At 33.6% G+C, this 13,396-nt stretch overlaps 1 protein-coding gene across 1 annotated transcript; it reads right to left on the bottom strand.

Annotated features, from left to right (window-relative positions):
• Positions 1-535: 535 nt before the first annotated feature.
• On the bottom strand, positions 536-12,775 carry LOC143578425 (dolichol kinase EVAN-like). The gene is made up of 17 exons (XM_077062021.1): positions 12,636-12,775; positions 11,634-11,756; positions 10,944-10,998; positions 6,088-6,278; positions 5,540-5,652; positions 5,247-5,453; positions 5,025-5,129; positions 4,815-4,885; positions 4,659-4,739; positions 4,355-4,569; positions 3,552-3,741; positions 2,741-2,806; positions 2,553-2,641; positions 2,350-2,464; positions 1,522-1,573; positions 1,340-1,440; positions 536-697 (listed from the first exon to the last, which is right to left on the bottom strand). Exons 1-17 carry the CDS (start codon positions 12,773-12,775, stop codon positions 584-586), a joined length of 2,028 nt encoding a protein of 675 aa, XP_076918136.1. The 3' UTR covers positions 536-583.
• Positions 12,776-13,396: the final 621 nt, after the last annotated feature.

The following is a 13,396-nucleotide window of genomic DNA, read 5'->3' as shown; positions in this document are numbered from 1 at the left end:
CATTCAAGCCAATTCATGAGCATATTGATTCATTTTCTACTTTGATTATCTTGATTTCGACTCCATTAACATCTCTTAGTCACTTAATCATTTCCTCTAAGTTATAACTTCAAATTTATGATTCCATTCAAAATTTTTAAGAATTTTCAATTTTATTAACTTCTTTGACTAATTTTACCTTGTTGGGGACGAACCCACCATAAAATCCGGGTTCGGGTACGACTAAAAACGAACCACTCGCTTAAACCGTTTTTCTTACTTTTTTAGGCCCGTTTGACTTTCTTGAACGGACCAAACTAATAAAATTGATTAACAAACATCGCAACCCAATTATTAATAAAATTTACCAACTTGGGTATTTTGATGGCAAAACATAAATAAACCTTTCTACATTTATGTTCAAATATTTATAAATGTCAACCCGAGGTACCCAACTTGTTCCACTAGTCAAAATTTTGTCTGTATTGTATCGCAAACGAGTCAAGTTAACACTGAAATCATCCAAAATCTATCATTACAAAAAGGGTATACACATCTATTTTCCTAAATATTATTATAATTTTTACATGTTAATATTTAGTATTTACAGGCATAGAAGGCTGTAGAAAACAAGGGGTATGAAGGCATTATCAAGCTGTGCAGTGTACGCCTCCAGCAAACCGCTCACCGTCACCGCCAACAAAAGAGACCACCAGTGCTGCACCACTCAAAAATTAAGAAACCAATTTATTTATTATAAAAACATATCAATATTGACTGAAAAGGAAACGGGTCAAACAGGTGGCCACATGGTATGAAACTTGGGCATGTTAATGCATGCAATTTCCAAATCACTTTATCCAAAATGTTAGGCTATTACTGTAAAAAAGATAGCTTTTTATTCATATTTAAGGAATTAATTAATTAACAATAAATATGCTAAAAAAAGCAAAAAATAATCTTTTAGATTCAGACACGTATGGCCCCTTATTTTCGGTTTCCGTTTGGTTGGCGGAAGAAAAAGAAGGGGCCCATATATAAGGCATGCATAGAATGAAAACTCAATTGAGTTGAGAAAACCCGTGAAAACCCTATGAAACATCGTTTTTTTTTACATATGTAATATATCTTGTTATATTTAATACAAAACATCGAAAAATAAAAAAAAATTGTTTTGCTATTTTTTTACATTTTTTTTAACTTTTAAACATATTTTTCAGGAAAGAGAAACGTAATTTTAATTTAACATTTTTTATTAATTTTAATTAAAAGCATGTTGTTGAGAATGGGTTTTTAGAGTTTTCTCAACTCAAGTGGGTTTTTATTTTATCCTAAACCTATATATATAAAGATAACAGACCTGAGTGAACATGGGTCCCGTGGCAGCTAAAAGTGGAAGCAGGGCCGAGCAAGCAGCTAGAACGGATGTGATTCCAGCAGCGGTGCCTTCAATGGTTTTTTCTGCAAATAATATAATAAAATAAATAAATAGTCGAAAATTAGCGAACTGTTAATTTTACAAGCTTAAATGAGTTAACTCACTGCCTGTTTTACTCCACCGAAGAACACCATACTTGTATCCAACCATAGATGCCTATAAAGCATTTAAACTATCCTTACGAAAATGAAATATGGTTGTATAAATAGAGCAAATTACATAGAAAACAAAACAAAAGTAAAAGGGTAAATTACATATTTCATCCTTTATGTATGTGGTAACTTGCAAAGCGTAACATCTAACTCCAATAAGTACAAAAAAACGTCCCTGAAGTTCATATATTGTCGTGCTTTCATCCTTTCCCCTAAAAGGTTTTAGCTTTTTTAAAAACTAACCAATATTGCCCTCAGATCTAAAGGACAAAATGTGTAGGTTTCACAAATATGTTATTTTCTATTTTTTTTCTTTTCTTTTATTCGCCTTATCACTTTTAATTTAGAAATAAATAGATTAAAAGAAAAATATATATATAATGAAAATATAAAAAAGAATATAATTGTCAAAATTACTATTTCGTCCTTTAGTTGTAACTTGTAAGGGCAAAAATAGTTATTTTAAAAAAACAAAAAAGTGAACAGTTAAAAAAGAAGGAAAAAAAAGAAAAGAAAAAAAAATAGAATATAAAAGAATTGTGAAATTACTAAATTACACATTCTATCTTTTAACTGTAAGGGCAAAATGATCATTTCGAAAAAAGAACTAACAGAAAATTTAACACAACTTAGTAGAAACGACGAAAAGTGTGACAGCATACGAACTCCAGGGACATTTTTGTTAACTATTGAAGTTAGAGGACATAATCTGCAAGTTACCACATACATAAAGGACAAATGTAATTTACCAAAATAAAATTTGTATTCGTACAATCGTACCATGGTATCTCCGATTCCAAGGCTCAGAATTCCAGCAAAAGGAGCCAAAGGCCGATCATTGTATCCAGAAGACATCCAAATAGGCAATGCGCATCCTAAAAGAAGTGAAAAATGGCTGCATAAAAGAGGATAAATATTATGTTATAAATATTCTTGATATTAAACTTATTTGTTTTATGAAATAATGAAAATAATATAAATACCTGACTATAAGAAGGTCAGAGTCGCGATGATCAGTGAATGCATTCATAAACTGATGTATGATTGATCCCAGAGGCCAAATTCTCCATACCTGCCTAAAACAATTTAATTATATCGAAAAAAAACAATTTGAACTACAAAAAGAACTAAAATAATAAACATTAAAAGACGAGTTTCAAGAGGAAATTACTCGAATGATTTCTAGAATCAAGAAAACTCCCAAAGCTGAGCCGAAAGCCAAGTTCAGAAACAATGGCTGAATACAAAAACAGAAAAAAGAGGTTTGACTGCATTAGCTAAAAAGTCAACTCAACAAGGTACAGCCAACAGGGAGAGGGTAGATGTGGCACTTTCGACCTGTTTACTTTCAAGTGGCTCGATTTGGGTTCTGTTATATATGTGACTAGTCAAACAGGTCATACTAATAATTAGCGAAAAAGTGTAACTTTAATCCATAAAACCACAAATCATTGTTTAAATATAGAGGTGTAAACAAGCCAAGCTGGTCGTGAGCTACTTGAGTCCGGCTAGATAAAAGCTCAAATCGAGCCAAACTTAAACGAGCTCGAGCCTAAAAATAAGCTTGTTAATGAACCCGGGCCTGAACTGGCTTGCAGTCCTAAAGTCCTAAACAAGCCGAGCTCAAACTTTAAAAAAGAGCTTGAAACAAAAGTTAAATGAGCTGAGCTCGAGCCTATGCAAGATCAGGCTTGCCTCGGTTCGGCTCGTTTACACCCCTACTCGAAAACTACAATTACTCTTGAAACTATATAACTTTTGCAATAATATCAACTATAAAACCACCAAAATCACGTTCAAAAACCAAAATTATTCTTAAGACGACATATAACTTTCATAATCATATATCAACACTCCACCTATTTATATAGCTCTTTCGACCCAAATTACAACATTATCCTTTTTGACCTGTTACCCAACCCACCCATTTTGCCATCTCTACAAAAGGTGTGAATTAATCTTAACATAAAATTCCGTATCACCTGGAAAATAAGTGCAGGCACAAACATTAAAACCGCCACCAGATGATAATATTTTCTGAGAAGAATTCTCTCAATCTTACTGTTCTTGGATATGTTGTAAAATCGCAACACTGATACACATATAACCGCCACCCAATATACACATAAAGATAGTCTTTTGTGTGGTTCAGAGAAAACAAACTCTAGCACCCTGACAGAAAATAGTTATAACCATAAAATATTAAATAATGGTAGTTTAAGGTGAAATTAGTCCTGTAAAGGAACCAACCGTTCAGTGGCAGTTCGTTTATTAAAAAATGAACGCACATGAACAAAATATTTTTGTTCATTTAGGTAAACGAACGAGCGTGAGCATATGTCTTGTTCATTCATTTATGTCCGTGAACATACGTTTATGTTCATTCATTTACTTTCGTTTATTTTCGTTCATTTACGTTCATTCATGCTCCTTAATTTACAAAGTTTGTTTGTTTACGCTCGTTAATATATTCATTTAAAGGTTTTAGGCCCATTAGAACTTCGTCTGGTAAATAGTAACTTAGCTCAGTTATGTTCATTCAAATAATGTTCAGCTATGTTTGTTCGTTTTCAATCATGAACTGTTCGTTTATACTATCAACGAACAAACATAAACGAACATGAACATGATCATTTTCCTAACAAACGAACAGAAACAAGAAAACCCTCTTTGTTTAATTGATCATGTGTGTTCGTTTATTCAGTTAAAGTTAAACTAACAAAAAAACACGAACATCGTTTGTTTACAGTCCTAGGTGAAAATCAGATATAGAGCCGAGCAGTACCATAAAAAGGGATGAACGGGGAAATCTTGGACAAATTTCATCCATAATGGAACGATTGCTAACAAAATAAGCGAAAGAGACCCGTAAAATATTATAGCCCGTTTATACTCGTGATGTCCTCCAACTTCAGAGTTTGGTGGGACCATATAAAAGTTCAACTTTTTAAGGATGAATTTGAATAATACTGGAGAAAGAAGAAGGCCAAGAAGCATTCCCTGCATATAAGAAAACATACAGAAACGTGATAGCTTATTTCCAAATAAATTATTAAAAATTTTTAAAAAAGATTTGAAGAAATGTAAACCTGAATAATAGTGCTTATTTCACTACTTTTAACACCATATGTGATAGAACTTGGCCCATATGATACAAGGTGTTTGCTAATCTGTTTAAACAATAAGATCTTATTTACTTTTCACTGTAAAGAAAATGAATAAAAGAATTGGAGAATAAATGGAACCTTTGCTATTGTGACTGCAAACATGTCTCCAAAATAAACAACAAATCCAGCTGTAACCAAGAGTGCTTCACCTAAACGCATAACAATGGTGTAAACAGCAAAGTTTATTGAGCAAAAACATAATCTTGAATAATAACAACAATAATAACAATAACAATAATAACAATAACAATAATAATAATAATAGTAATAAAAACATCATGAACTAACCGAACGAAGCACATGCTGGAAACGCGTGGAGCACGTGCTGGATGAATTTCACAGCAGCCAATCCATGACAAACAATCCAAAACAAGGTCAATGCCATGCAAGATCCTGTAAAATTTATTGTTCAATCGTGTAATAAAAGCTATGATTATGTTATTATGCTACTGTTTCATCAAAATTTACATTAGATGGAATCTTGAGAGTAAGTTTAATCAACAAACGCACCACTATACGACTTTGCAGCAATAGATAGAAAACATAACACTGCAAACGCGATTATAGAACTAATAATGAACTTCGTGTTCCAGCCGCTATTAACAGACGCTGATTTTGTCTTGTTGGATTCATGTTTAAAAATGTAGCACAGAGAAACCAGCACACATAGACAACTAGCAGAAGTGACCCAATATTGCAACCGTATAAATTCAACATCTGCATAAATGAAATATGCTCAATCACGTGTTCCGGTTATTGATTATAACAAGTAACTTAATGGATTTACTTGAAAAGCTATGTACCTTTAACCTCTACTTCATTAACCGATAAAGCTCTTGATAACTGTATCAGCCTTGAAACTGCAAGACCAGGAAGAGTAACTGCCCCCAACAGAATCCCTGATGAAGCACCTGGCCTAATATCACAAATCCAGATAGCATTTTCTTAACGAAAACGAACACGATCATTTCCTTAACGAACAAGAGCAACAAAACCCTGTTCTTTTAATTGATTCCGTTCAGTTGTTTGTTCGGTTAAAGTTAAACAAACGAACACAAGCATTTTAAAAATGGCCTAGTATCACAAATCCAGAACACACATTTCACAAAATAGGATGAATCTGAACAAATTGTACAAATTAAACAAATGCAAACCTGATAGCTCAATTTTGGTGGAATTTGAAGAGTAAATCCTTTGATAACTACTAAATGATCTTTTAAATTATCAATAGAGAGAATCATGCAATATTAATGTTAGAAAAACAAAATCTACTGGAAACAGACATGTAATCAGCTCGCAATTAACAAAAACTGGTAAACCCTAAGGATCTAATTCAGTGCAATAAAGTTACCTGGTGTTGAAATTGGCGGTGGAACCTTGCGATTCGACTGAGATCTCGACGAATAAAGCGAAAAGAGCGAGAACAGAGAAAGCTAGACCTTCGGAGATGAGGGAAAGATGTGTGGAGTAGAGAATGGTGGATACGAAGAGCAAAACGACGGCTCTCTCGCCGTTTAAGATGGATGAAGAAGCCATGCCAATTTGTTAGGTTTGAGGGATAATTGTAGTCAAAAACAGGCGAATTGCATTGACGGATTCATAGGTGAATTTGGGGAAGAAGATATTACGAAAGCGGTGATTGGCGCGGTGGGTTTTGTTTGCAGGTCGTTAGAAAAGTTGGTCAACCAACTCGTTTCGGGAATATTATTATGTTATGCGAAGGATGGATACAAGAAAGATATTATGTGGAACCTTGCGATTCGACTGAGATCACCCATGTGTTATTGGACCGGAAGACCAACTATAATATTATGCAATTTCTACTTTGTTGAGTTTTTTTCTTCCAGATCTAGGGGAACAATCAATAAGCATGCCTTTGGATACTGTTATCATCTTAGTGTAGGGGTGTTGTTTATTAGTGAATAATTCATCGAAATTAAATTATACCATAATGAAATAGGTGGCAATTCTTTCACTTTGTTATCAAGGGTAATCATACTCAAATACGGAATAAATTTGGTTGTGTTCAATGAAGAACTCATTGATATGAATGAACAACAGGGAGAACAGAGTTATATTTATGTTAAAGTAAGATTGTTGTTGGTAATGAAGCTAAAGGCTATTAGTGTCATCGATCACATTGTTAGGGTGGATTATTGTCGGTTAATAAGTTATAATTTTCAATTTGTCTTATAAGAATTGGTAATGCCTTATTTTTTTCAAGATTTAGTTGAATTTATTAACTGAAATTAGTTTAATCCACTTGAGTCCAAAACCGATGATTAACCGAATCATCTTGTTCACTAATATAATTAACTGAGTCATTTATAAGCGAAACCGATGGGTTGTGAAAATCTAAGTGTCAAAAAATCAGCTATAGGCTAAGTTATGACCCATAACCGAGCACGTTCATCTCTATTAAGTGTATGCATAGCCGGCTCGTTAAAAGATGGTTGAAAAAACTGGATTCATTTAAAAGTAAATTAAATAAATTTTAAATGAAAGAAGAATACTTATTTTGTGTCCAGAAAGTCCACATAATGTTATCAAAATATTAATAAACTATTTAATGTTTAAATTATATTTTAAAAATATATATTAAAGATGGTATATATGGATTTCAGCATCCATGGCCAAAAGTCAATCGTAGTTTTAGTTCATAATTTAGTTTTATGTTCATGTTTGACCTGGTCAAACTAAGACCTGGACCATAATTCTGTAGCATGACTTGGAACGGTTATGTACTCATGTTTGACCAGGTCAAACTAGAACCAGGACTGAAATATTGTGGCATGGTGGCAATATAAAACAAGTCTTTTGCCATTGTAACTTCAGAAAACAAGTCAAACTCCATATTTGTATCATCTTTAACTAGTACTTTTTCCGTCCGGTGGACGGGAACATCAATGCGGAAATATGACGGATACATTAATCCAGTAACAATAATGAGCATATATAACAAATATGGATGAAATACTAAGGTCATAAGGAACAATAACCAACTCTAGTTTTATGCCCATCCGGTAGCCGGGAAGTTTACTGTCATAATGGCATTACTTTCTTTACATTCAAAACTAAAATATAAAATATTATATATTTAAGATAAAAGCACTAACTCTTTTGAGTAAAAAATAAACAATTTTATTGAAAGTAACATAAAGCAATAAAAAACATTCATGTAACTTTCTAGGTACATTTAATATCGATCTAGCATTTCAAGTCTAACATCACATTCATTAGATCCATTTCAATATTTTCAAAAGATATTTTAAATGTTATGTTTAACTTTCCATCTTGATGGATTCTATTTTCATAAGCAAAAGTATGAATGTAACATCTAGGAAAATCTCATATTTATTTTGGATTAAAGTTGTCAACTTTGAAAGTTGGGGGATTAAAAATATCCTCAAGATAAGTCATGGAAAAATGAAATGAGAAACATTAAGTATTCTTATGTTTAAGGAAGTAGGAAAATCCATCTCACATGGAAAGATGGAAGAAAGTGAAAACATTCCACATGGGTATAAATAAGGAAAAGATACTTTCATCATACATGGAAACAAACAAAGAAATGGAAGCTCTTTATAAGGAAGCAAGTTTCCATAGAGATATTTTAATGTGGTTAACCACTCTCCATAGTCCTCCCGGAGGTCGCGGAGGGTGCGAAGCACCCGACGCGCACGCGTACGAACTCGGACACAGACACGGGCGAAGGGTGTAATGTGGCGTTTTGATGGCGCACTTGGCATTTTGCACGCTCACATCACCGCGAGCCGCATAAGGGCCGCTTTAGTATTTTTGGAAAATGGAAGTATGATCAAGAAGTGGCAAGTTATCAAAGACGAGGGACTAAAAATAAAAATCTGAATTCTGGAACCCATCGCACTACGCGATAAGCCCAACCTCAAGACCATCGCGCTACGCGACGGTCCATGATGACGCAACAGACACGTGTCGCGACGGGATGACACGTGGCAGACGCTAGGGCTGAGTCAGCAGCCACGCATCAATTTCCTGACATCGCGCTACGCGAAGACTTAAGACAAGGGACCATCGCGCTACACGATGGATCCCAAATTCGGCTATAAAAGGGAGGGGTCACGGCACATTCAAATCACACCTCCAACACACATTTTCACACACTTTCTCACACACACTAGCCTCGGTTTGTGTGCCGACCTCGTGGAACGTGCCAAGCTCCGAAGCTCTGACAGTTTATGGTGTAGTACGCGATATAGAGTAGAAGTACCGCTCGATCAGATGTAGATAACTAACTTCGAATATCCGTACGAGGTAGGGGTTCTGTTTAAATATTATTTTATTATTATTATAATCGCTTAGACCATAGTCGGGGGTATAGCACGAACTTTGATCACTGTTAAATATAATATAGCTTTTCATAAGCAAAGGTTATAGTTAATTATTGTTTCTTCACGATTAAGAAACGTAATCATTTACATGCAAAGGGAATAGTTAAATAGTATTTCTTAATGATTAAGAAATATACTGTTCATTCACACAGGTTATAATTAAAATGTTTCTTCTTGAAAACAGAAACCTGATATAGGTGTTTCTTCCTGAAAAAGAAACCTGACATATAATTATTAAATAAAAGGACTAAAGGTCCACATGTTTTATACAAACAAATAAATTATCAAGGTTACAGCTATACAAAACAGACTACGAGGTCTAAGCTAGATCGTTGATCTAGATATTTATACAAATGTTATTCTCGTACTATAGGTCCGAGATAACAACAAATCAATCAATCAGAAAGCTGAAAACAGAAACAGAAACAGGAATCAGTAACAGAAACTGATTTACCGACCGGGGTCAGTAACAGAAACTGATCAATATACAGGAATCAGTGTCAGAAACTGATTTACAATCATATAAGGTGAATACGCTCCAAACTTTTACAACTCTTTTAGAGTCTGAACTGCTTGCATGGGATTTACGAATCCTTAAAACTTTGTGTTACAATAATGAGAAACGGGCATACTCAAATTAAGAGTATACATGTGTCTTGATCCATACATACATGGTGACTCGGATTTCCCCGAGGCCATGCATATCATCAAACATGTCTCTGGTAGTCTACGAGACTGATCAGAGAAATGATATTGTGTATATGATTAATTGTACATGTACTTAGGGTAATCGTAACCCAATTGAGTTGGGTGCCTAATGAGTATGGCCACAAAAGTATTGTTAATGTTTACACACTGGTATTATTGAGTCAGCGTCATTCACCGGCTGTGTGCTAACGTATTTTTCCCCCACATTTCAGGGAAACTTTAAAGAATAGAACTGACAGGCAAGACTGATAGAAGATTGGAGACATAGTCATTAAAGGTGATCTGTGGCTCAAATATTTTATTCAGAATATTATAAGAATGGTATTTTCAAAAGATATGTATCTAAATTATCAAACGGGTATTCAACTCCCGAGATTTCAATATAATAATATTTTATCTGAAAAGACTTCCGCTGATATTTTACAATATCCAAACGGGTATTCTAACCCGACATTTTATAAATGAATAATATATTTTAAAGACTTCCGCTAATAACCCGCAATTTTGATATATTTTCAAAACCGGATACCAACTAACGGGCGTCGCACCCAGACCCTAAGTCGAGGTGTGACAATGATCGTCTTATCCGCACATGCAATTGGGTGTATTCTTCTAGCTTTACACATGCAACATTTAAAGTAAATAAGAACTTCAATGTTAAATATCATTAATTATATAAAATGAAATAACTTTGAATCACTAGCTTCTTTGCCCTCGACAAAGAGAGCTAGAAATATCTTTTTCTTAGGCCTCTTAGATGAATAAGAAATTAAAAATTGACTCATGACTTTACACTTATAAACAACAAATCAAATATAATGCTCTAAATTGTGAATGTTTGGACTTTTGGTTACAAATTTCTCTTTTTCTTTTGATCCACTCCATATCAACATGCTCTTCTAAAACTATCACGTTCAATATTTTAGTGCTTTGTTTACATACAACAGAAAAAGTAACCAAATAATTTCAATTATAATTTATCTCACTCTTCTTACAATATACTCTTTTAATGATAATTTTTTTTAACTTATAAAGCATTTTTCATGCCTATAATCATTTAAGCGAGAAAGAGCAAACAAAACTTGATAATCATACACGCTCGAGAACTAATTAACTAAAGCCATTTTACTTCCAACATCCTTGCCCACACAGAATGCTGACATGTCTCTGGACGGACAAGATTCCTATAACACATAAACAAAACCATTGATAAATTTAAGTTGTTAAATGACCTTTTGTGAATCAAATGTACAAACAAAAAAGTACACTGAAAAAAACAGAATAAAAGTAATGTAAAATGATGGTATTTAGTGAAAAAGAATTATTTTAGAAAAGGATTTGTGAAGATGCTAACCCGAACGTGCCCATTACTCGTGTGGTGACATGGCTTTTTCCAGGTCCTAATAACTTAGCAAGTCCAGAATAAAGATACGTGCCTTCCATTTCTATCTAGGAGAATATCCCTTGATTAACATAACGGTGGATAACTTTTGGTTCCAATCCTTCATGCAAATCTGCCAAACAAATGCAATCAAACCATATGAAAATAACAAATGATACACTTTGTTGGTAAAGTTTATATTATAAAACAATTCTTGATAGGGCAATTATTGAAAAACCATATGGATTTTCTTTGAACATACAAGTCCCTTGATATTATTCTTCATGGTTAAAACCTAACTTTTTTAAAAAGTAACAAAAGAGATTTAATCATTCAAAAATAAAGTCGGGAGACTTACAAATGATTTCAGATAAATAATCAAAAGGGTTCAACAATTGCCCTTGAAAGAGAAATGAAAATGAAAGATTACAAGCATACCCTTTTACATTTGTGGTTGCAATCCTCATTCGAATGTCCCATGTTAAAAGGCTGATAGGTCCGACATCTCCATGCAACCGTTGTCCCAAATTTCCATTGTCAATGAACTCATACACAAGCAATCTGAATTAGAATGGATGTCTGCACATTATATACCAATTAGTGAGTGTTCTTTCTACATGTTATTTGTTTGGCTATTGAATGATCGATCAAGCATTACATTTCCTTAAATACTCAAAAATTTGATGCTGTATAAATGGCAAGGATAAGGACAAAGAAAGAAGATAACTGGTAAAATTTGAGCAGATAAAAACATTTTTTACCCGATAATAAATAAAAATTTGACCCTTGTGGAGGCCCGACAAGAAAAACCTTTTTTTACCCGTTATTGAAACAAAAAGTTGACCCATAAGCCGGTTAAATTTGACCCGATAACAAAAACTTTTTTTACCCATTAATGAACATAAAAGTTGACCGTTACTTGGTTAAATTTGATCAGTTAGTTAAACCTTTTTTATCCGTTAATTTAATATAAAAGTTGACCCGTAGTTTGACCCAATAATAAAGACCATTCTTTTACCCCGTAGATGAAACAAAAAGTTGACTCGTTACCGGTTTAAACTTGACTCGTAAGAAAAAACTTTATTTACGCGTTAATGAAACAAAATATTGACCCATTAACGGGTTAAATTTGACTTTTAAAGTAAGAAACTTTTTTCACTTGTTAATCAAACAAAAAATTGATCCCATTACCTAGCTAAATTCAATCCGGTTAGTCAATTAAACCAAAATAACCAATAAAAACTTCAAAAAAATTGGGGCTTTCCTTATAAAACTCTGAAAGATATCAGCCTCCTAAAGCAAAAAAAGTCAAATCAAGCAAAAGTCAAAAGTTTTTATTGGAGTTTACCAATTCAATGGTATTTGAAATAAAATTTAGATATGTAAATAAAGATTTTATTCTGTTAAAACAATAACAAAACTACTGACCATTATTGTAACTCTTCGAACACAAACACAACTTGGCAGTCGGCAACACTAGTACTGCCTCTGTTGGCACAACCATTGCTGCTGCCCTCCACTAACGCAATTGGCAGCATCACCTCCACCTGCTGCCTAGAAGCCACCACCAGTGTACGCATAACTTTATTGCTCCATACAGTCGAGTGTAAAGAAAATATATTAAATCAATATTAGAATGTTCATAAAAATATTATACCAAAATATTTAATAACATCAAATCGAAATTAGAATTTCAGCAACTTTTAGCTTATTTTTTACCAGCTCAAAATCTCTTAGTATTTTTCTAAACGACCCAATTGACCGGACCAAATTGAGATATATTTAAAACAGGCCGATCAAGTTTATGTTTTATTTATTTTGACGGGCCAAATTAAACGTTCTTTTTTGAGGTTACCCAGTCAAATCGGTGATTATTTTTTAAACGATCCACATTGACCCAAACTCGTTTTCACATGAATCCGTTTAGACCTGAATAAACTTTCACCTGGACTTATGTTGGGCCGTCACCCATCCCGAACCGACCCATCCGTTTTGCAAGCCTTACTTTAGACGGATGCAATGTATCTTGCCATTCTGATAATCCACAGAAACTAAATATACACATGTGGATTACACCATGATTTTCATACCTTAAGTTCAAAAAATATGCATGTACCTGGGTGCAATCTTTGCTGCTTCAGCTTAACTACTTGCACCAATTACCACATTTGGCAACTATTAATACAAGAAAAATTTAGGAA

The sequence above is a fragment of the Bidens hawaiensis genome, unplaced genomic scaffold (assembly GCF_021521415.1).
Source record: "Bidens hawaiensis isolate Kalapana, Puna unplaced genomic scaffold, B.hawaiensis_p1.1 tig00001461_1, whole genome shotgun sequence".
Classification (NCBI taxonomy): Eukaryota; Viridiplantae; Streptophyta; class Magnoliopsida; order Asterales; family Asteraceae; genus Bidens; species Bidens hawaiensis.
The sequence above is the reverse complement of the archived record's forward strand: the minus strand, read 5'-3'. Positions and strand labels throughout refer to the sequence as shown.